Source organism: Gracilinanus agilis, chromosome 2 (genome assembly GCF_016433145.1).
Source record: "Gracilinanus agilis isolate LMUSP501 chromosome 2, AgileGrace, whole genome shotgun sequence".
NCBI classification, from domain to species: domain Eukaryota; kingdom Metazoa; phylum Chordata; class Mammalia; order Didelphimorphia; family Didelphidae; genus Gracilinanus; species Gracilinanus agilis.
In genome coordinates, this window is record NC_058131.1 from 194,954,242 (window position 1) to 194,978,345 (window position 24,104).

Consider the following 24,104-nt stretch of genomic DNA (forward strand, 5'->3'; position numbering starts at 1 on the left):
AGCTGGCAGTCCCGCTCCCTGGCCATTCCCTTCTTTCTCCGGGACTCTTTCCTTCTCATTTATCCCCGCATCGTCCCTGAACTTTCCGTCCACTTGGCATACTTACCTGCCTGTACTAACCACCTCAGTCAAACGAGGGGGTGGGGGTGGGGGCCGCTGGGGCGGGCTGGTGACATTCCACCAGAGTTGGAAGAGGCGCCCGCAATGATTTACCTTCGTCTTCTTACTCTCCCGCCCCGTGACCTGTGCTAGCAAAAACTGGTGGGAAAGGCCGTGCAGATAGCTTCTCGTTGGTGACCCTTCCCTCTCTGAAGATCCGCACCCCCACCACCAACTCCAGGGGCTCGGGGAAAGGGCCTCCCCGCCGAACAGCCCCCTTTTCTCTGTCAGGAGTCCACTCGTTTCCCCCTGCCGCTGCCTTGGCACCCCGGAGCGCCCCGCCTCACCCGGTTTTAGTTGCTTTGCTTGCCTGCCCCCATCCCCCACCACCACCTCCCTATCTGGCTCGCTTCCCTCAGGACAGGACAGCCGCCACATTTTGTAGCTGGCTGACCAGCCCCGAGACCCAGACCCAGCTAGTGAATTGGCGTCCCAGGATCCTCCGATTTTGGCCACCTTTCCGCTACTGCTACATCTGAGGGGAAAGGCCCCGCGCTGGAAAAGAAAGAAAATATGATTTGGCAAGCAGCCATAGCAATAGGAAATGGGGCTGGATTTGGAGTCAAAGGATGTGAAATCAAATTCTATCTCACCACATGGTGACTTAAATTCTTAGGGCCTGTAAAATTTGGGAATTTGGCTCAATTTCAAAGCTTCATTCTGTCTCTAAATCCCTAATATATCCACTGGCAAGTCATTTTTCTCTATTCTCTAAAAATAATGCAAGGGGCAGCCGGGTCACTCAGGCCTAGAGACAGACAGGAGGTCTTAGGTTCAAATATGACCTCAGAAACGTCTTAGCTGTGTGACCCTGGGCAAGTCACTTAACCGCCATTGCCTAGCCCTTACCACTTTTGGAACCAATACACAGTAGTGATTCTATAGGGGAAGGCAAGAGTTAAGAAAAAAATTTTTTTAATAAAAATGATCCACTTTCAATAAAGGCTATAAAATACTTTGCTCAGGCCAACCCTGGCTCCTCGCTAGTATAATTTACTAATTTTATAGATGATTTAAAAAAAGAATTAAGCAGGTTGTAGTTTACCTAAGTTCTCACAGCTAATAAAAGAGCAGAACTTGAATATATTGTTGATTCCAAGTCTAGTGTGCTTCTCACATGACAGTATACTCCTCCCATTAGAACTTAAGCTCCTTTAAAGCAGTGGGTTATTGTTTTTCTTATTTGTATTCCTAACATCACAATATCTCTTGCATAGTGCTTAATAAATTAAATCAAAACAATTATCAGAAGTTATTTTATTCAATTATATGCCAACAAATTTAATTTTAAGTGAAATGGATGAATACTTACAAAAATATAAATTGCCTAGACTAACAAAGGAGAAAATAGAATATTTAAATAAATCTATTAAAAAAAAGAAATTAAAGAAGCTGTAAAAATATAAAAGAACTTCCTAGGGAAAAAAAACATCAAGAACAGATGGATTTATAAGTGAATTTTTACCAAATATTTAAAGATTATCTAATTCTAATATTAAATTATTAGAACAATTGGCAGAGGAGTCTTGCCAAAATCCTTTTATGAAACAAATATGGTGCTTATATCTAAACTAGGAAGAGCAAAAACAGAAAGAAAATTATAAGCCAATTTCATTAATGAATGGAGATGCAAAAATTAAAATATTAGTGACTACAACAATAGTTATTGCTGTATATTATACATACACAAAAGATTATATATTATGATCAAACAGGATTTATACCTGGTAGGCAGAGCTGGTTTAATATAAGGAAAACTATTAACATAATTGAATATATCAGCAAAAAAAAAGTAATGAAAATAATAATAATAATAAATAAAATAATATAATATTATAAATAATATAATAACAAAATAACAAAAAAAAATAACATGACAAAAGTAACAAAATCAATAGATGCTCTGGGGCAGCTGGGTAGCTCAGTGTATTGAGAACCAGACCTAGAGAAAGGAGGTCCTGGGTTCAAATCTGGCCTCAGACACTGCCCAGCTATATGACCCTGGGCAAGTCTCTTGACCCTCATTGTCTACCCTTACCAGTCTTCTGCCTTGGAGCCAATATACAGTATTGACTCCAAGATGGAACATAAGGGTTTTAAAGATAGATAGATAGATAGATAGATAGATAGATAGATAGATAGATAGATAGATAGATAGATAGATAGATAAAAAATGAAAAATAAAAAGATTTAAAAAATCAATAGATGCAGATAAAGGTTTTCACAAAATACACTACCCATTGCTATTAAAAACATTGAAAGCATAGGTATAATTGGCTTTTTCCTTCGATTAATAAGAAGTATATATTTAAAATCATCAGCAAATATCTATAATGTGGAGAAATTAGATTTCCCTATAAGATGAAGAGTAAAAAAGATATTCATTAACACTAATATTTAATATTGTACTAGAAATGCTAATAATATAATGGCTTGAGAGCCAGACCTGGAGGTGAGAGATCCTGAGTTCAAATCTGACCACAGACACTATCTAGATGTATGATTCTGGGCAAGTCACTTAACTAGCCCCTGCTGCTCTCCTTGGAACCAATACTCAGTATTGTTTCTAAGATGGAAGTGAAGGGGTTGGGTTTTTTTTGGAATTTTTTTAAAGAAGGAAAAAGAAATGCTAGCAATAACAATAAAAGAAAAAGGTATCAGAATGGGGAAAAAGGTTAAAAAACCTCTCTTTTTGCAGATGATATGATGATATATATATATATATATAAAATCCTAGAGATTCAACTAAAAAATTAACTATCAATAATTTTAGCAAAATAGCAGGATTAAATCAGCATTTCTATGTATTAGATATCATTGTCCTGCAAAAAGAGATTGTAAGAGATAACTCATTTAAATTAACCACAGATAAAATATCTAGGAGCATATCTTCCCCCCAAAATCCAGAAACTATATGAACATAATGATAAACTACTTTTTATACAAGTAAAGTCAGACTTAAATAATTGGAGAAATATTCATTGTTCTTGGGTGGACAGAGCCAATATAATTAAAATGACAATCCTACCTAAACTTACCCACTTGGTTAATACCATCCCAATTAAATTACCAAAAAATTATTTTTATTGAATTAGAAAGAAACAATAAAATTCATTTGGAAAAACAAAAGATCAAGAATGTCAGAGGAAATGTGTGGGGAGTGGGGTGGGAAAGAAGTCTAGCAGTACCAGATTTCCAACTATATTATAAAGCAGAAATTTACAAAACTATCTGATACAGGCTAAGAAATACAAAAGTAATTCAGCAGAACAGAATAGACATACAATAAACAGTCATAAAAGATTATAGTAACCTTGTGTTTGACAAAGGTAAAGATTCAACTTTTTGGAATGAGAATTCACTACCTAGCAAATAATTATTGGGAAAACTAGAAAGCAGTTTGGCAGAAACTAGATATAGACCAATATCTTACACCATTTACGAAGATAAAGTTCAAAATGGATACATAGCCTAGGTATAAAGGGAAATAAAATAAGCAAATTAGAAGAACAGAGAACATATTACCCAACAGATTTATGGATAGGAGAAGAATTTATGAATAAACAAGAAATATAAACCATTGTGACACGTAAAATGATAATGTTGAATATTTGGAAGGTTTTTGTTCAAATAAAACTAACGTACCCAAGATTAGAAGAAAGTTGGTAAGTGGGTGGGGGGGATTTTATAAGCAACTTCTTGCATAGAGGTGTCATATCTAAAATATAAAGAGAACCTTCTTAAATATAAAAGAATATGAGCCATTCCCCAACTGATAAATGGTCAAACGATATGACAAAGTTTTTGGATGAAGAAATCAAAGCTATATATAACCATATGAAAGAAATGTTCTGAATTATTGACTAAAGAAATGTGAATCAAAACAATTTTGAGATTCCTATCAGACTGACAAAAATGATAAAAGGGCAAAATGACACTGGAGGGAATGTGGAAAAATAGAACCATGAACTGACCTAACCATTTTGGAGCTGAGTCTGGAATTATATTCGGTTATAAAACTATCTATAGACCTTTTGACCCCAAAATACTACTATTAGGTTTATTTCCTAAAGTGACCAAGATAAAAGGAAAAGAAACTATATGTTCTAAAATATTTCTAGCAGCCCTTTTTGTGGTGGCAAAGAACTGAAAGCCAAGAATGACTGAACAATGTATATGTCTTTACTCTGTTGTGTCATAAATGGCAAACAGGATGATCACAAAAAACCCTGGAGAGATTTATATGAAGTGATGCAAAGTGAAGCAAGCAGAACCAGGAGCATGTTGTACACAGTAACAGCAATAATGTATGATGAACAACTATGAATGGCTTTACTATTACTATCAAGACAAGGATCTAGGAGAACTCCAAGTGATCCATGATGGAAAAGCTACTGAATAGAAGGAATAGATGGAGTCTGAATGCAATTGAAACATACCATTCTTCACTTTATATCCTCTATGAATTTTTCCCTAGTGTAATATGTCTTATTTCACAACATGACAAACATGGAAACATGCAATATATGAAAATATATGTGTAACATATATTACCTGCTTTCTTGGAAAGGGGGGGAGAGTTGGGAAGGACAGGAAAAAAAGAGACAGGTTTTTGGACATAACTAATATAAAAATTTGTTTCTCTTGGGTATGTGTATTTATGATAATTTACTACATATTTGTAATAAACCATGTGTGTTATTGTTATGTTTCATATTGTATATTCTAAAATTTAAAATAAATGATAATTCATGAAAAATTAATTTGTTGACTAATAGGATGGACTACACCAATAACCAATAATAAGTAAGCTCCTAGAGGGCATAAACTGTGTATTTTTATCCCTAGTACCTAGCATAGTAGATGTCTCCTAGGTGCTTAAGGAATGTTTGCTAAATGAAATAATAATAGCATTTATATAACTCCTAGTATGTGCTAGACATACCAAATATGTCATTTGTGATCCTTATAAAATTCCTAGTTGGGTGCTATTATTATCCTCCTTAGCAATTTTGTAAATTGAGAGAAACAGGTTAAGTGTCTTGCCCAAAGTCACAGAGCTGGTAAGTCTCTGAGGCCAAATTTGGATCCAAGTTTTTCTGACTACAGGCTATATACCTGATCCACTGGACCATTTTGCTGTACCCTATGAATGAATGAATGAATATAAAAAGCTGGAATGGATAGAGATCACGTTAATGATAGAATCACAATACAGAAAGATCTTGACAAGCTACTGGACCCTGTTGAATAAAGTGAAATCCAGAAGGGATATAAATCAATCAATATATCAGCAACATGTGCTGTGTGTTAAAAGACTTTGGCCCTGAGAATATAAATCCAATGAATTAAATAGTCACTGCTTGAAAAAAACAACAGCTTCACATTCTAATGGAGATAGCAAGTATACATAAGTATATGCAGAATAAATACAATAAAATAAATGCAAATACAAAGTTGTTGAATGCAAGATATTTTGAGAGCACTAGAGAAGTTTCATGTAGAAGGTGGAGTTTGAGCCTATAAAAGCATAGTTGAAGTGTCATGAAAGGCTAGGAGTCATGAAAGGCTAATGCAAAGACAAATGGGAAGAGGGATGAATTGGAGGAACAGAAAGAAGCCCTGTTTGCCAGGATCACAGGGAACAGGAGTGAAAGTAATGTACAATGAGACTGGCAAGAACCAGTAAATAGGGAGAGTTTGAAAATGAGAGGAGGAGGGAGATTGAGAGAGAAGGTTGTCATTCTTCTGGAGTAGCTGGCAGACGATGGGATCAAGGACATGGAAAGGGTTTGGTATTATCAAGAAGAGGATGGGGAGGAATAAAGTATTAAGTACCAATTATGTGCCAAAGTACTTTACAAATACTCATTTGATCTTCACACCAATCTTGTGAGGTTGTGCTATCATGATCTTCACCTTACAGTTGAGGAAACTGAGACAGAGATTTTCAAGCACTGCACAGTACTTGAAGCATGCATTTAATTGATTTGTTCAGTCACACAATTGGTAATTGAGCTGAGGTTGGATTTGAAATTGGATCTTTCTGATTCCAGGCTCAACACTAACCACTGTACCACTTAACTGTGGAGAAGAAAAGAAAAGATATGGATACTGTCAAGGAATTTTGAGGTGGAGAAAAGCTCATGTTAAATGATCTCAATTTTCTCCGTAAAGCAAGAAGCAACATGCTCAGCTGAGATAAAAGGAAGAGAGGGTGTGAGAAACTCAAGGAGAACATTTGGAAAAACTTTATATGGGAATCAGGGAATTAGGGAGAATTAAGAGAATTGCCTAGCTCTAGTGAGGGTCCAGATGTTGGATAATATGATTTTATAATGTACTCAGTTAGCAGTTATGTGATTTCCTTTACCTCTTTTCAGCAGCATGCAGAGGAGATAAGTGATGGGAAGGATCCAAGACTGAGATTTAGCAGCTATAGTACAAAAGACAAGGAATCCAAAAGCAGGGAAAAGTGTAGAGTTGAATTGGCTAATTATAGGATCAAAACTGAAGAGGGAGACAAGCGAAGCCAGAGCAAGAGTCAAAAAGTACTAAGAGGTCAAGGAACTAGAAGTCTCTCAAGGGTTTAGGAAGAGTAAGACATAGGGAGGGATTGATTAATAGAAAGTAAGGCTAGAGGAATATCAGGGTTTTAAATTGGGGAAGAAGGGGAAAAAAGCATGTATTGCCTTTTATGTTTCAGGAACTCTGCTAAGTGCTTTGCAAATACTTCTTTTGATCCTAAAGTGACTTACTCAGGATTACACAATGAGAGAGGCAGCTGGGTAGCTCAGTGGATTGAGAGCCAGGCCTAGGTTCAAATTTGACCTCAGACACTTTCCAGCTGTGTGACCCTGGGCAAGTCACTTGACCCCCATTTCCTACCCTTACCACTCTTCTGTCTTGGAGTCAATACACAGTATTAATTCCAAGACAGAAGGTAAGGGTTTAAAAAAAAAAAAAAAAAAAAAGGACTACACAACTAATGAATATTGTGAAGATAGGATTAACTCTCCCTTGTCTATTTTTAAATTAATCAACAAAAAGTGAAAACACCCCTACTTAACACTAAGTAGGGGAGGTCCTTAAGCCACTTGCTAAAAGTGGGTGCCAACTCCAGAAGTGATTGACCACCCCTGGGAAGTGCTAAGCAAATTTAAAGACTGCAATTGGCTCCCATAGAAGAAGGGACAGGAAGGGATATGGAAAAAGGACGATAAAAGTCCTGAACTTCTTGTTCAAGGTGGTCTTCCGCCTTAATTTTCAGTTGGAGGATCTGGGACTGGTACTGGGACTCGGAACTATGACTTGGGACTTCAACCTGGGACTCTGGCACTTGGACTACTGTTAAGAGTGCTCCTGGATCTTCTCCATTGGAGCTTCTGCTTGGGTGAGTGAGAAGCTGATCCTCCTTTCCTGGCTTCTGGAGGGATTAGTTCCAGAGAGGCCTCCCCTTCTTGGAGGAGGTCGAAGGGATTGAACCCTTGCTTAATTTACCACCAAGTCCTCTGGTTAAGGGGTTAAAAAGCCCTACTTGGGTTAAGACAGGGACGGGAGCAACATTTAAGATGATAAGCTAGACTTCTTACTCTACCCACTTTTACATTTCTCTACTTTCACTCTTTCCACCTCTTTGTAAATCAAAGCTACTAAAAGTCAATTTGACTTGAGCCATAATATTTTTAAATCAGGACCACAGTATTATGTTAGAATTCTCATATATTTAGTCAAACTCTTAATTTAATTCCTTATAATATCTAAAGCCAAATTTGAATTCAGTTCTCCCTGACTCCAGGCCCACCATTCTATCCACTTCATCACCTTGATACCTTTATGGCTTGGGCAAATTAGGGAAACGAAGTGAATAAAAGTGAGATATAAAACATGATCATCCCTATGGGTGACTGAGGTAAAGTGAGGGAGTAATACTAATAACAACCACCACCATTTTAGACAGCATTTTGAGATTTGCAAAACATTTTTCAACTATCTCATTTGATGCTCACAACTACTCTGCTGGATAGGTCATAGAATTTAAGAAAACTGAGGAATTGGGAGGTATGAGAATTTGGAAAAGTCTCATCATGAATGTTGAAGCCCCTTCATATAGGGCATGGTTTGAGGAAGAGCAAAAAAATGGTGAGCCAGCTACTAAACTCCCTAAGAAAGTAAGGAGAATGACCTTGGGAACATTATACAATAATCACCATAATCTAGATTGGGTAGAAAATGTTAATACGATGAACTTCAAAGGAGGCTTAAATTGCTGAATAATGGTGATAAAGGGAGAGTCTCTAGTAGTAAAAAAGAACAAGGAAATTCTGATTTCCTCATAAGGAAGGAGGGGGAAGAGATGGGGGAGGGTATGAAAATAGAGCCATTGGTAGGGAAGAGGACCAGAAATATAGTTACTTTGTGTTTGGGGAGGAGGGACTGGGGATCCAGACCTCAGTGAGAGCCACATGATGACAGTATAAGCAAAAAATAAAATTAAAAAGTCCTGAATAAAGGGAAGTTTGTTCACTTGTAATGGAAGGGGTAGATTGGAGTGGGGCATGAGTAGGGTAGGGCTGAGGAGTCTGGAGGTGAGGGGGTGGGAAGGTGGGAATAGTTTCTTATGTAGCCCAGGACTGATTAACACAGAGATGGGAAGGGAAGCAGGTGGTAGGAAATTATTAGACATAGGAGTAGTATTAGGTGATAGATGCTGATCATGGGCCAGTGATGTAGGACCTTAGTCACTTTCCCCTGCTCATTAAGTGGGGCACAGGAAGCTATACTATGTCTCTCCCAGCTGACAGAGGTCTCTGGGTCTGGGTCAGCTGCTCCTGCTTTTCCTGATGGCTGTGGGAGTGAACTAAGGGGAGTTGGTGGTGGATTGATACCTCTGGGAGTATTGGGAAGAAGAGGGCACCGGGAAGAGCCTGGGTTGTCCCAATCCAATGTGATCAAAGACAGAGGGAGCAAAAGTCAGGATTAGCTCTTGTGGGAAGGGTTGGATGGGACTCATCTTCAGACCATTGTGATTGATTACTCACCACTCAGTGTCATGGCATGGCCTCCTGGGGTGTTAACAAAAGTGCAGTAATATATTTTTAGTAATATGGGTCTTTTCCCTCTTCAAACTCTTTGATTTCCCTTAACATGTCGGCTTGCTCAATCTCATTTTATCTATCTTAACACTTCTCAATCTGTTCCCATGGCTCTCCTAATGAAGTCACAGCTTTAGTTCAGGTCTTCATCAATTGTCACCTCGACTATTGCATTAGCGTCTTAATTGATGTAATCTCTCTCCTCTTTAAATAACCCTCCATGCAACTGCCAAGTTGGACTTTCTTTTTTCCTTCTAAAGCAGAGATCTCACCCTCCATGGCTGTGAGGAAAGTGCTCTGTGAGCTGCCATCACTAATCTCTAAAGTTCTTCTTGGATGCCCCATTCATTGGGGCATGTAGATGCCCCTGGGCTCTCAACGGTTGTGCCAACATAACCTGGCACAGCCCTGCCAAGCTAGGAAGGCCAGCAGATGAACAGCCTCACAAAAGGGAACATCGTCAGGTTGACTCTGGGAGGAGGAATATTCTGGCAAGAGAAACTCTTGAAGGGAGCAGCTTCATCCCTTACTCCCCTACATGTACTCTTTGATCCAGTGAACCTGGCCTCCTGGCTTTTTCATGATCAAGACACTCTACCTCTCATCTCTGGGCATTTTCTCTGGCTGCTCCTCTGGGGACAAATGTAGAGTCTTACACTTCGGTTAAAAAAATATATTCCTCAAGAGATAGCTAAATGGTAGTACAGTGGCCCAATAGAAGCAGTACAGCCAAGTTCCCCTTCACAAAATTTCTCCAAACAGATCTCAAAAATGAACTAGACTAAATCCTGATAGGGAAATCCAGAAAAAATTATAGTGAGTCATTTGTCCAGCTCAGCTCAGCATAGGGAGACAGACAGTAAGGTCTGATGAATACACTGCTCAAAGAGCGCACCAGCATTCAGGGGGGGGTGATATACAAAGACAAAAGGAATTCCCAGACTCACCTGGGGCACTACCAGCCACTACACCAGGGCATCTGAAAGGGATCTGTGCACTAGGATGGCATCCCGGAGGAGGGAGACCCTGAGGGTGAACCAAGAAAAGAGAAAACTAAGCACTTTCCAGTTTGCTGAAGTGGACTGAGTCCATCTGCAGCCTACTGTTGTTCCATCCAACCCAAACAACTTGTAAAGCTCAGATCAGAGATTAGCATTCAGCCCTGGTTGAGACCACGTAGGGAATAATAAAAGTTTACAGGTCCCCATCCTGTTCCTGAGAATAACACAACATTCAATATCTCCAAAAATCAACAGCATAACTGGTCCAGACCTTCCCTCTTGAAGAGGAGGATGAGAAGGAGGAAGAAGAAGAATCCTATGATAAAGAGGCATTATTGTGGAAGGGAAGCTCAAAAGCCAAACCCAGAATAAGAGAATAACTCTTAAAACATCTACAAGCAAAATTCAAATATAAGAATCCCTAGAAGAAATGGAACAAGAGTTTTTAAAGAGTTTAAAAAGTATTTTTATAAATGGAATGAGAGTGATTGAGAGAAAAAATGGAAAAGAAATTAAAGCTATGGAAGAAAAAATTGGAAAGAGAATAAACAGCTAAGTATAAGAAATATAATACTTTGCCCAAGCAAAAAACTCCCTGAAAATTAGAATAGACCAAAAAGAAACCAATGATACCACAAGGCAACAAGGAATATTAAAACAAAGACAAAAGATTGAAAATATTAAAGAAAATATTAAGTCTCATATGAAACACAACTGACTTAGAAAATAGATTGGGAAGAAAAACTTTAAGAATCATTGGATTATCTGAATACTATAACAACAACAAATGCCTACACATCTTATTTCAAGAAATCTTCAAAGAAAACCACTCAGAGCTCTTAGAACCAGAGGGCAAAGTAGAAATAGGAAGAATCCATTGGTCACTTCCAAAGATAAATCCCCAAATTAAAATTTGCAGATACATTACCAAAATCCAGAACTTCCAGGTCAAATAAAAATTACTGTAAGCAGCTAGGAAGAAAAAAACCAAATACCAAGGACCCACTGTCAGCATCACACATGATTTACCAGCCACAACTATAAAGGAGTGAACAACTTGGAATACAATATTCCAGAAGGCAAATTTTTGGCTAATAACCAAGAATAACTTATGGAGCAAAACTGAGTATAAACTTTCAAGGACAAAAAAAAATAAAAGTAAAAATAAAAAAGGATTATTAATGAAAAGAGGACTCCCAGACATTCCTATTGAAAAGGCCAAAGCTGTATAGAAACTTTAAAGTATAAACATAGAAGTGAAGAGAAATGTTAAAAGATAACATAAATGAGGAATAATGAACCAAACAAGGATAAACTACTTGCATTTTATCCTGGGGAGATGAACTGTATCATTATCAGGAGTCAAATGGGAAGAATGATCAAACAAGGCCTAGGAGTTATTCTGTTATGTATTGATCTTTAAAAAAAAAAAAAAGAATAGAAAGACAGGAAGAGACAAATAGTTGGAGGTGTGGGGAGGAAAGAAAAGGAGATTAGGAAAAATTACCTCACATGATCAGGATATTCAAGTAGACCTCTATACTAAATATCAAGGAGGAAGGGTTGGGGTTAATCCTTGATATTTGAACCTTGCTTTCATTCAAACTGGTCCAAACAGGGAAGAATAAACACATGCAAAATAGGGTGCAAAAATACATGTCACTCAACAGGAAAATAGGAGGGAAAAGGAAGAAGAGGAAAAGAGGAATTAGAGAGAGGATAGATTAAGGGAAGGATTAATCCTAAGTAAAATGAATTCTAAAGAAATACAAAAATATTTGTAACTTTTTGAAGTGGCAAAGAATGGGAATCTATAGGGATATAAATGTACAAGTTGTTATATATAAATGTGATGGAATACTAAATGTAAGAAGTTATGAAGAAGGGTTTCAGAGAAACCTAGGAAGACTTGTATGAATTGATACTGAGTGAAATGAACAGAACGAGGAGAACAATTTATGCAATGACAACAATATCGTAAAGACAAACGACTTTGGGAGAATTAGGAACTCTTAGCCTCATGGCCATCCATGATCCTAAAGGACTAAAGATGAAACACACTACTTACTCCTGATAGAGATAAAAGACTCAGAGTGTAGGATGAGATGTCTGTTTTGGACATGGCAAGTGTGGAAATTTGATTTGATTATGTTTGTAATATGTTTTTCTTTTGTTTTCAGTTGGGGAGGTTGGGATACAAGAGTGAGCAGGCATATTTTTGCTAATTGAAACAAAATGTTTTTTTAAGTCTATTTCACAAGAATAAAATGGAAGACATATCCAAGAACAGATGGCAATTCTGAAAAAGATCTGGGTTATTTACTGAACAAAAACAAAACAAACAAAAAGTGCTAATATAGACTGAGTCAGCACTAAGAGATATTGTATCCAGGGCAAGGGACTTGATGGTCTTGCTGCTTTCTATCTCATTAGATCACATCTAGAATATTGTGTTCTGTACTTGGTACCACATTTTAGAAGGACAGATAAACTGTAGAGAATCCTGGGGGATGTGACCAAGATAGTGAAGGACTTCAGTACCCTGCCATGTGAGGGAGGATCTGCTGAAAAGACTAATAAGGTTTGCCCTGAAAAAAAGAAAACTTGAGAGGCACTTAAGAGGTGTTTAAGTAATTGGAAGCCTGTCATATAAAACATGTGAGACCTATTTTTCTTGACCCAAAGAGACAGAATTAGAAACAATGTGTGGAGAGGAATAAAAAAGGAAAAATCTCTAAGATCTAAGAATAGAGAGGGAGTTCATAACTAAGCAAGGGATAGAGATCACAGAAGGATAAAATGGAAAGTTTTGATTACATAAAATTTTGAGTGTTTACACAAATCTGGGTGGGCTTTGATTAGAAAGCAAATAGTTAACTGGAGGAAAAACTCTTTACAACAAATTTCTCTGATAAAGATCTCACTTCCAAGATAGATAAGGAAATGATTCATTTATAAGAATAAAAGCCATTTCTCACATAAGAAATGGTCAAAATATATGTACAAACACTTTTCAGAGGAAGAAATTCAGACTATCTTTAGACATGTGAAGATATAGAGATAGAGATAGAGATAGAGATAGAGATAGAGATAGAGATAGATAGAGATAGATAGAGCACCTTGGTGGGTGCTGCAGCGATCCAAGGAGGGAGGTGATGACAACAGGTGCATCTGGGGGCCGTGAATAACTGTAAGGGAGTGGTGATAGTATGTGATGGGGTGCTAAGTAATATTTTTTCTGGAAAGAAGGCAGTAGACCAAAAAAGTTTGGGAACCACTGAGATATATATATCTCCATATATATATATGGAGAGAGAGAAAGATATGAAAATTAAAGCAAGTCTCAGGTTTCACTTCACATTCATCATAATGGTAAAGTTGACCAAAAAAAAAGATATTACAGGGACTAAAATTGTAAATTGGTATAGCTATTCCATAAAAGAATTTGGAACTATACCCAAAAAATTACTCAACTGTGCTTATCCTTGACCTGGTAATACTAGTAAGCCAACTTTATTAAATTTTAAATGAAATACTAGTAGTCACAGTTAAACTAGGCCTATACTTAAAACAAATCTAACAAGAGAAAATGTTCTTTATGAACACAAATATTTATAGCAGTTCTTTTTGTGGTGGTAAAGAAATGGGAACTGAGAGGATTCATATCAATTGGGGAAAAGATGAGCAAATTATGGTATATGAATGTAATGGGATCTCATTGTAAGAACAGAAAGATGTTCAAAGAAACCTGGGACAATACAAAATTAAGTAAGCAGAACCAGAACAATTTATATTATTAACATTAACACTATAAAAACAAACAAATTTGAAAGATTTAAGAACTCTGATAAATACATAATCAGTCATGATTCCAGAGGATTTTTTAAAATTAATTAATTAATTTAGAATGTTTTTCCATGGTTACATGATTCATGTTCTTTCCCTTCCCTCTTCCCTTCCCACCTCCTATAGCCAATGAGCAATTCCATTGGGTTTTACATGTATCATTTATTAAAACTTATTTCCATATAATCAATATTTGTAATAGAGTGATCATTTAAAGTCAACATTCTCCATCATATCCCCTTGAACCATGTTACGTTTTTCTTCTGTGTTTCTGCTCCCACAATTCTTTCTCTGGATGTGAATAGTGTTCTTTCTCATAAGTTCTTCTGGATCGTCCTGGGTCATTGCACTGCTGCTAGTACAGAAGTCCATTACATTTGATTTTACCACAGTGTATCAATCTCTGTGTATAATGTTCTCCTGGTTCTGCTCCTTTCACTCTGCATCAATTCCTGGAGATATTTCCAGTTCACATGGAATTCCTCTAATTTATTATTCCTTTTAGCACAGTAGTATTGCATCACCATCAGATACCACTGTAATAATTAAAATAAAAATTATGAGGCTGATTGTAGCTTTAATAACTTTATAAAATCAAAGTAGTAATAGTATAGAAAGGGAAAAGTAGGAAAGAGGAAGAGAGATATTTTGCTTACTATTCTGTTGGCTGCCATGATAGATTGAAGCTCACCACTGACAAGAGTTTTTCCAGCCTCTGCTCCAGCCAGAAGACCCCTGGTGGGCTCCTGGGTCTCCCCTTATAAGCAGTTTTCTACATCTATTAGCTCTCACATGTCACATCTTTTTTTTTTTTAATTTTAAATTTTAAACCAACCATAGTTTCTTAATTTGCCTGGGCCTCCCAGGAGTGGGTATTGCCTATGGGATCAGTTTCCTGTTTCCTTGGTTCCTGGGCTCTTCTAACTTCCTTTCTCTGAGGGCTTATCTATACCAGAATTTACTCAGTGGCCTTTGACCTTCAGGTCACTGAGAGATGACATTAACAAAGCAACATAATGGAGAGAGAAATTCTCTTCCAATACCACAATTTGTTCAGCCATTCCCTAATCGCAGGGCATCCCCTCATTTTCCAATTTTTTGCCACCACAAAGAGCTATAAATATTTTTGTACAAGTATTTTTCCTTATTATCTCTTTAGAGTTCAAACCCAGAAGTGGTCTGGCTGGATTAAAGGGCGGGCAGTCTTTTAGAGCTCTTTGAGCATAATTCCAAATTGCCTTCCAGAATAGTTTGATCAATTCACAACTCCTCCAGCAATGCATTAATGTCCAAATTTTCCCTCATCCCCTCAAACATTTATTACTTTCCTTTGATGTCATATTGGCCAATCTGCTAGGTGTGAGGTGGTACCTCAGAGTTGTTTTGATTTGCATTTCTCTAGTCATGAGAGACTTAGAACACTTTTTTCATGTGCTTATTGATAGTTTTGATTTCTTTATCTGAAAACTACCTATTTATGTCCCTTGTCCATTTATCAATTGAAGAATGACTTGATTTTTCATACAATTGATTTAGCTCCTTATAAGAGAAATTAGACCTTTGTCAGAGGTTTTTGTTATAAAGATTTTTTCCCAACTTATTGCTTCCCTTCTAATTTCAGTTGCACTGGTTTTGTTTGTACAAAACCTTTTTAAATTAATGTAATCAGAATTATTCATTTTATATTTTGTAATTTTCTCTATCTCTTGCTTGGTCTTAAATTCTTTCTTTTCCCAGAGATCTGACAGTTATACTATTCTATGTTCACCTAATTTACTTATAGTTTCCTTTTTATATTTAAGTCATTTACTCATTCTGGATTCATCTTGGTGTGGGGTGTGAGATGATGATCTAAACCTAATCTCTCTCATACTGTTTTTCAATTTTCCCAGCAGTTTTTGTCAAATAGTGGGTTCTTGTCCCAAAAGCTAGGATCTTTGGGTTTATTGTACACTATCTTGCTGAGGATTTTACCCCATGCCTTTTCAGAGGATTGTTGATGAGGAATGTTACTCATCTCCTGTTAAAGAGGTAAAGGACATACTCAAAATGAATCTCACAGTTTTGAACATGACCAATATGGGATTTATTATTTTTCTTTGCTTGACTATATTTACCTGTTATAAGGATTTTATTTTTTTCTATCTCCAAACCCTAGGGAAGTGGAAGGGGGGGAAAGAACAAATGGCTTTTGATAATTGAAAAAAATTAAATTTTAAAAACTAAAATAAGTGTTTTTTAAGAAGAGAAATGAGTTCAAGTTACAAAGAGTCAAATTTAGATTTGAAATAAAGAAAGTTATGAGCTGATTGAATCATTCAGGAGAGTAATTTGGACCTATGCCAAAAGGGCTATAAAACAGTGCATACCCTTTGACCCAGTAATACCATTACTTGGTTTATATTCCAGAGATAAAACAAAAACAAAAAGGGAAAGGACCTATATATTAAAAAATATATATTTAAAGCAGCTCTTTTTAAGGGAACAAAGATTTAGAAAGTGAGGGAGTACCCATCAATTGGGGATTGACTGAGTAAGTTATAGTATATGATTGTAATGGAATACTTATTGTGCTATAAGAAATAACAAGTAGAAGGAACTCAGAAAAACCTGGAAAGACGTGAACTAAGACAGAGTAAAATATGCAGAATGAAGAGAATATTGTACAGTGATGGGAATACTTTACAATGAACAACTGTGAATAACAGCTATTCTCAACAATACAATGATCCAAAACTATCCCAAAGAGCTCATGATAAAAACATGCCATCCTACTTCCAGAGGAAAAAGAACTAAGACCAAAGCAAACTTCGCTTTCTTAATTTTTTTTCTATTTGATTTTTCTTCTACAAAAGGATTAATATTGAAAAATATTTTACATTATTATACATATAAAATCTATATGAGATTGTTTACCATCTCAAGGGAGTAGGGTGAGGGAGGGAAGGAGGTAGAGAGTTCAAGACTCAATATTCTTTGAAAAATACTGGAAATTGTTTTTACATGTAATTGGGGGAAAAAATAAAATAAGTCACTTTGGCATCTACACGGAAATAAATTTGAGTACATTCTTCATATCCATAAGTTAATTTCCCAAATCTACCTCTCTTCTAAAGCCATTATCTTACATCTTCTTGTTACCCTAAAGTCTTTGGTTTCTCCCCAAACTTCCTAATGTTTTCCTAATAAACTTCCCAGTAATATATTCTAAAATACTTGTGGATATCATTTGACTCCCTCATGAATCACCAGAAGTCACTAGTAGTCAGCAGATTTGACAGGTATTTGCAGTATGTCTATCTTGTTCTGGGATACAAATACTAATATGCAGATTGTTAATGTCAAGTGGACAAATTCCTATTTTCAGGATCCCTCAGCAGGCAATCACCAGCTACCACTTTTCCTCTCTTCTTCCTCTAATTTTTACTGGAAAAATGAATTTATTTGTAGTTCCACATGTAATGCAAGGTGGCTAAGAGAAACTTTTTGCTTCTGTAATTTCTAACTGTCACAAAAAGTCAATTAGAAGTCTTAGAGTCTTCGGAAAGTCAGTTAGAACTTAAAGCTATAAATAAAGGTAAAGTTCCAACTGACGGGGCTTTTGCCTTCTGGCTTTCGCTGTGGCTGGAGGCTTTTACTTTGGCTTAACCTGTTAGCTACAGCCTTTCGGCTTGGCTTTGCTTTGGCCTTGGCCTGCGCTTATTTGTCTTGGGGAAATTTAAACCTATCTCATTTCTCTGGACCTCTCCCTGATCTCTCCATCTACATTCCCTTCCCTTTCCTTGAATTTCCTTTGGGCCCTGGGTGGAAGGGAGGGCTTGGTGATTGGACATTGTGGGTTTAGTTTCTATAGACAAGTAGAGTATCCTCAAATAAGTTACCCCTAGTTTTAGTGATTTGATAAAGACTTTATTTAAAAGGCAGTCAAATCTCCCAACTGGGAGTCTAAACCTCTCTGCGACCCATCCCCCACCATCACCCTTCTCCCTAGCAGCAGTTTAGAAAATCCTGAACCTCTTTCCCTCTGACTAACCTGAGATTAATAAATCCCCTTGTTACCTACTCAAAACCTCTGGTGAATCATTGTATCAAAAATTGAGGCAAGGGCTAAAGAGGGAAGGAATCATTTTCTTTTTATTTCTTGAGAGAACTGGGGGCATCCATATTGGCAGGCAGTACCTACCCAAGACTTCCTCTAGCCATCAGTTTGACTGGCAGGGAGGGGCCCTCTCGACTCCTCCCTCAAGAGACTTTAGATACTAACAAGAGAAACCCTCCAGCCAAAACCTAAACATTTCTTACTGACCTTAATTTCCTCCCTGTTTTCTCTATCTCAAACCTCTAAGAATAAACCTGTTTGAGCTGTCCTCTCCTACATACCCCATTTCATTTATCTCCTATATACCTTCCTGTACCTTCATTCCTCCTCCAATCATCTTATAACCACCTATGCCCCCATTATCCTTCCTCACACCCAAATTACCTCCTAGACCCATTCAGATTACCTTACTTTTTATAACACACATTACTATTTTTTTGAGCCTAAGCAACTACATCTTCTTCAGAAGATCCAACTCCCTCTTCTAAATTGAGCCAACTACTAACTTATCTCACCGTGTTCAATGGTCCTTCATTTTTACTTCCTCTTGAACTTAAAAAGCCCATTTCAAGCCTGGGCACATCTACTTTTGGATACTCATTTACCTAAGATCAAGAAAGGACAAACTCAAAAGAAGCATCCCAAACCCATTCTCAAATTTATCTAAACCTGAACATTTTTTTTAATACCATGTGTTCACAGCCACATGGATGCCAGGATTGAGGAATGTACCAACCCAACCTGTCTTTTAGGACAGAGTTCGTAATAGTTCTGAACATTTTATAAACAGAAAAGAAGAAAGGGTGAGGGGATTGGCCACTCACTTTTGTATATTCACTGAGTCTTCAGTTTTTCTAGTTCCTTAGCCAATAAGATTCATCATCTCACAGTGTAAATAAGCCCTCAGCAGAGTGACATATGCTTGGAAGCAGCCCCCCAAAGTTTCCAAATTATCTCCTTGAGGCTAAAATGGTCATTCCTAGTGTGCTCCCTGCTATACTCTTCTGATAAAATATTCAATGTCTTCCATAAATCAACTATATTTTACAATATAAGAAAAAATGGAATAAAATATATATCCAAGTGATCATTTGGGTTGAACCAAACTTATCTTTAATTATTTATTCAATTTATGAAAAAAATAGAGAAATTTCATCAAGGATTTTTCATTTAACAAGATCATTAGCTTTTCTTAAAATCTATTGATTTCATATTCATCAGTTTTGCTCAATTTATAATAGTTTTATATTATTGATTCATTTATGTTTAGAAGTATTAATAACTTACTTTAATCTTTAAGTTATTAGTTAAAATATCAACTATATTTTAGTATTTCAATTAAAGTATTTTAACCACTGAGCTGGAAGAATCCCCAGAGGCCACCTTATTCAGCTTCCTTATACAAATAAGTAAATATTATATCGAAGGAACTTAAATGGAGAGAGTTCTCTGGACCAGGACTAGATTGAGCAAACAAACAAGCAAGATACCCTGGACAAACATAAGCAGCTGGTTTTTTCTTTGGTTTGTTTTGTTTGTTTGTTTGTTTGTTTGTTTTTGTTTTTTTGTTTTTAACTCTTACCTTCCATCTTGGAATCAGTACTGAGTATTGGCTCCAAGGCAGAAGAGTGGTAAGGATAGGCAATGGGGGTCAAGTGACTTGCCCAGGGTCACACAGCTGGGAAGTGTCTGAGGCTAGATTTGAACCTAGGACCTCCCATCTCTAGGCCTGGCTCTTAATCCACTGAGCTACCCAGCTGCCCCCATAAGCTGCTGTTTTGAGATGAGAACTATAGCTCCTTTATCATCATTCTGCACTCCACACTGGCTTTGTAAAATCTTTTCAACGCTCTCAATACCTCTCATAGGTCCTCTTCCCACTTCTCTCTCAGCTGGGAACTATGCTTCATATTTTACAGAAAAAAATTAAATTCTCTCTCCTTTCCTCTACCTCATCATATCATGTCACTCATATGCCTTCTTTCACTATCTCCTCCTTCATCCCTATCTCACTTAGAGCATGTCTTATTTGTGGAATAACTAGGATACCAATGTCATTGGACCAAAGAATACATGATAGGTTATAAAGTATAAGAAGACTGGAAAGGTAGGTTATGAATGGTTTTGAATGACAAACAAATAATTTAGTTTTTATAAAACTAATAAAAATATAACATAAAAAATAATTTTATCCTGGAGGCAATAGGGAGATACTTCCTCCTTAGCAAGGCTAACCCCCTACTTGTTCAAGTGATGCTATTCCAACCTGTCTCCTCTAATAGATTACCCTCTCTTTCATCTCCATTCTTTCATTTATTTTCAATCTGTCTCTCTCACTTGATAAGTTCATTCCCTACTGTCTACAAATATGACCCTCTTCCCTATCCTGCTTCCATCCCTGCTATCATTCAATAATCTCCTCTGACTTTTGTGTCTAAATTCTTTGAAAATGTCATCTATAATCAGTGCCAATCTTCTCCCTCTCTTCTTAACCCCTTATAATCTGGCTTCCAACTTCATCATTTCATTGACACTGTTCTCTCCAGTTACTAATGATCTCTTAGTTGTCAAATCTAATGACTTTTCTCAACCCACATTCTCCTTGACCTCTCTACAGTCTTTGACACTGTTAATCACCTTCTCTTCTCTTCTCTCTTGGTTTTTGGAACACCCCTCTCTTCTGGTTTCCCCTGCTTAGAATAGCCCTGCTTCAAGGCATGCTGATTCCTTCTTGTTCTGTATCAGCAATTTTGCTGTAAATGACTCTTAGTGAACTACAAGAACAGCTTCAGAAGCAATTATTCTTCTGTGTCTCTTTTTCTCCTATTATCAGTACCAAAAATAAAAAATTATCTCACAACTAAAGTTGAAGGATTCCAGCATCCTGGAAAAATTCTCCTCCCTTCTTGGCCCAATGGACAGATTTCTTTGGTTTAGTGAGACCAGCTATATACTCCCTTATCTATCTCCTGTAGGTGAGTACATATTTTTCTCTAACAAGTGAACTATTCTTTTTGTATAACCACCTGTGTTTTATGAATAGCTATCTCTTTTCTTTGTTTCACACAATGTTACTTTAAATAATGTTTAACTTTTTAACTAATTAACTCATTGCTGCCCTAAAAATATGTATATAAAAAACCTCTTACTCCATCTTAGACTCAATATGTCCAAAACAGAACTCATTATCTTTTCCCTTAAACCCTCCCTTCCTCCTACCTTCCCTGTTACCGTAGAAGGGAACACCTTTGTCCCAGACCCTCATTATCCTGGATTCCTCACCATCTCTCACCCCTCATATCCAGTCTGTTCCCAAAGGCTTTGCAACATCTCTAGAATATAGCTTCTTCTCCCCTCTGACATTACCACAACTCTAGTCAGGTTCTCATCACCTCATGCCTAAACTATTGCAATATCCTGCAGGTGGATGTGACTGACTCAACTCTCTCCTCACTCTAGGCCACTCTCATTAAGTCACTAATGTGATTTTCCTAAAGTGTGGGTCTCATCATGTTATCCCCTACTCAACAAACTCCAGTGGCTCCCTATTTCCTCAAGTATAAAATACAAAATTATTTGTTTGACATTCAAAGTCCTTCATAATCTACCTTTCCAGTTCTTTAAACTTACCACCCAACATGTATTCTTCAATCCAGTGACATCAGACTCCTGGCTGTTCCACAAACAAGACACTCCATCTGTTGCCTCTGGGTATATTCTCTGGATGTCTCCCTAGCCTGGAATGCTCTCTCTCCCCCAATTTGAATACTGGTCTCCCAGTCTTCCTTTAAAGTCTCAACTAAAATCCCATCTTTTTCTGGAAGCTTTCCCCAACCGTTCTTAATTCCAGTGCCTTCCCTCTGTTAACTATTTCCTATTCGTCCTGCATATGGATTGTTTTCTACGTATTTGTTTGTGTGTAGTCTCTTTCATTAAATTACAAACCCCTGGGAGATGAGGATTGTCTCTTTTTATACTGTCAATGCTTAGTACAGCATCTGGAACATAATTGGCACTTAATAAATGTTGATTGATTATTGATGATGATATTTTAGTAGCTGTTGTAGTAGTAATAGGAGTAACCCTTGTGTTACAGACTCTCTGAATATCCTACAAGGAATTTTTTCAGTAACTCCATTCAAGAACTGTAGGAAATATGTACATAGATGATGACTCATTTTTCCTGGAAAAGAGAAATAGTGAAAACTGATAGCAATATAACAAAAGAACACCCATAAAAATATTGTAAGAAGGATATAAACAAGCTGGAATATATCTAAAAAAGGATGAACCAAATGATGAGTATGAAAGACCATTCCATCTAATTATCATTTAAAGAGAATGGGGATATTTACCGAGGAGAAGACAAAACTAGAGAACAAATACTGGTATTCTTTAAGTATCTGAAGAACTGTTGTAGGAGGAAAAGTTTTAACTTGTTCTACTTTGCCCCAGAAGTATATCTTGGAATAATGGGTTGAAGTTTCAGAGAAGCAAATTTATACTTCATGTAAAAGAAAATTTCCTAACATTTCTAGCCATCCAAAAGTGGAATGGGCTGTCTTGGGAGGGACAATGTTCATTTTCACTTCAAGAAAAAGCAGGATAAAGACTTGGTGATTGGTTGATTGTTGTTGAGAGAAGAGAAGCAAAACAACATCACTTTGTCTGGGTTAATGTACAGTGTGTCCAGTTATGGCTGATCAAACCAATGGGTTGGGCACAAACAGTCTTCATGATGGAGATGTCTCTAAATCTGTACATATCACGTTTTTTTTTGCTTTTTTTTTTTCAACTACTGCATTGATGCTTTGCTCTAAGAGCACAGAACCTTCTTTGCTATGGGCACACCATCAGGAATGTCTTCTGTATCTCACAATCAATACCCAATTTCTTCAGAGAGACTTGGAGAGTATCTTTGTATCACTTCTGATCTCTGCATGATCATTTCCCCATAAAATCACCCTTAAGGTAATAGTATTTGGTATTGGAACAATATGGCAACCTATCAGAGTTACACCCATTGCAATAGAATTTAAATGCTTGGCAATTCAGCTTGAGAAAGGACGGTGTCCTGTATCTTATTTTTTTGAGGCAATCTTCAGCATCTTCCCAAGACAAGTCCTGTGGAGAACCTGTAGAACAACATAGATGTGATTGTATTGGCTGAAAACAAAACCCAGTACCGAAATACTTTAGAAAGAAATTTAACAAGTCATCATGAGGAGGAGAGAACTAAAAAAAGTAGTGGCCCATTTCCTCCAGTGCCTGTAAGTCAGCCATCCTGGCGGATTCGAACAAAGGAGCAAGGAAAGAGTCACTGATTGGCCGGCGCGGAGGCAGCTTCCAGAGAAGACACGTGGGTGGCTTGAGAGTTCCAGCCCGAGAAAACTCTTTACAGGAATCTTCAGAACGGATTGGATTTGGGGCTGTCACAGCCTAGGTCCTGAGTTAAGCATTAAACATATCTAGTCTCTAGGCAACAGGTCTAATGACTCTGCCAGTCGGAGGGAGGCTCAAACAAAGCCCTCAGGTTTTCCCACAGTTATCTTGGGCTTCCTCCTTAGAAAGGAAAGAAGGGCTGGGAGGAGCCAGCCAATCAGGGGGAGAGGCTTCCGGGTCAGAGGGCACGTTAAAAAAACCCCAAGAGTCCCAGAGTGGAATCCTCTGGAAAGGTAAAGAGATTCCTCCTGTGCACGCAGGGTAGACAGAGGCCCGTGGAGAGTCGGGGTATGGCCTGGAGAGGAAGGCACATCAAAATAAGACAGAGAAGAAGGGTTTTTAGTGTTTGGGTTTTTTTCTGTAAAGTCCTATTCCTCAGAGTTTCTGAGCAAAGTTCGTATTATTTTTTTCTTGTCATGTGACGCCTGATCCATAATTGGGTTTTTGTCACCACTTCGTGAC

At 37.3% G+C, this 24,104-nt stretch overlaps 1 protein-coding gene across 3 annotated transcripts in view; it reads left to right on the top strand.

Annotated features, from left to right (window-relative positions):
* The window catches only part of ERICH1 (glutamate rich 1), a 160,676-nt gene that overhangs the window by 112,397 nt on the left and 24,175 nt on the right, over positions 1-24,104 (top strand). Inside the window, exon 6 of one of the 3 annotated variants that reach the window (XM_044663604.1) lies at positions 21,034-21,152. The exons of the other annotated variants lie outside the window; for them this stretch is intronic. Coding sequence (XP_044519539.1) covers positions 21,034-21,137 — 104 coding nt within the window. The 3' untranslated portion in view covers positions 21,138-21,152. Of the gene's footprint in view, positions 1-21,033; positions 21,153-24,104 lie in introns of those variants that run through there. 3 annotated transcript variants of the gene reach the window in all.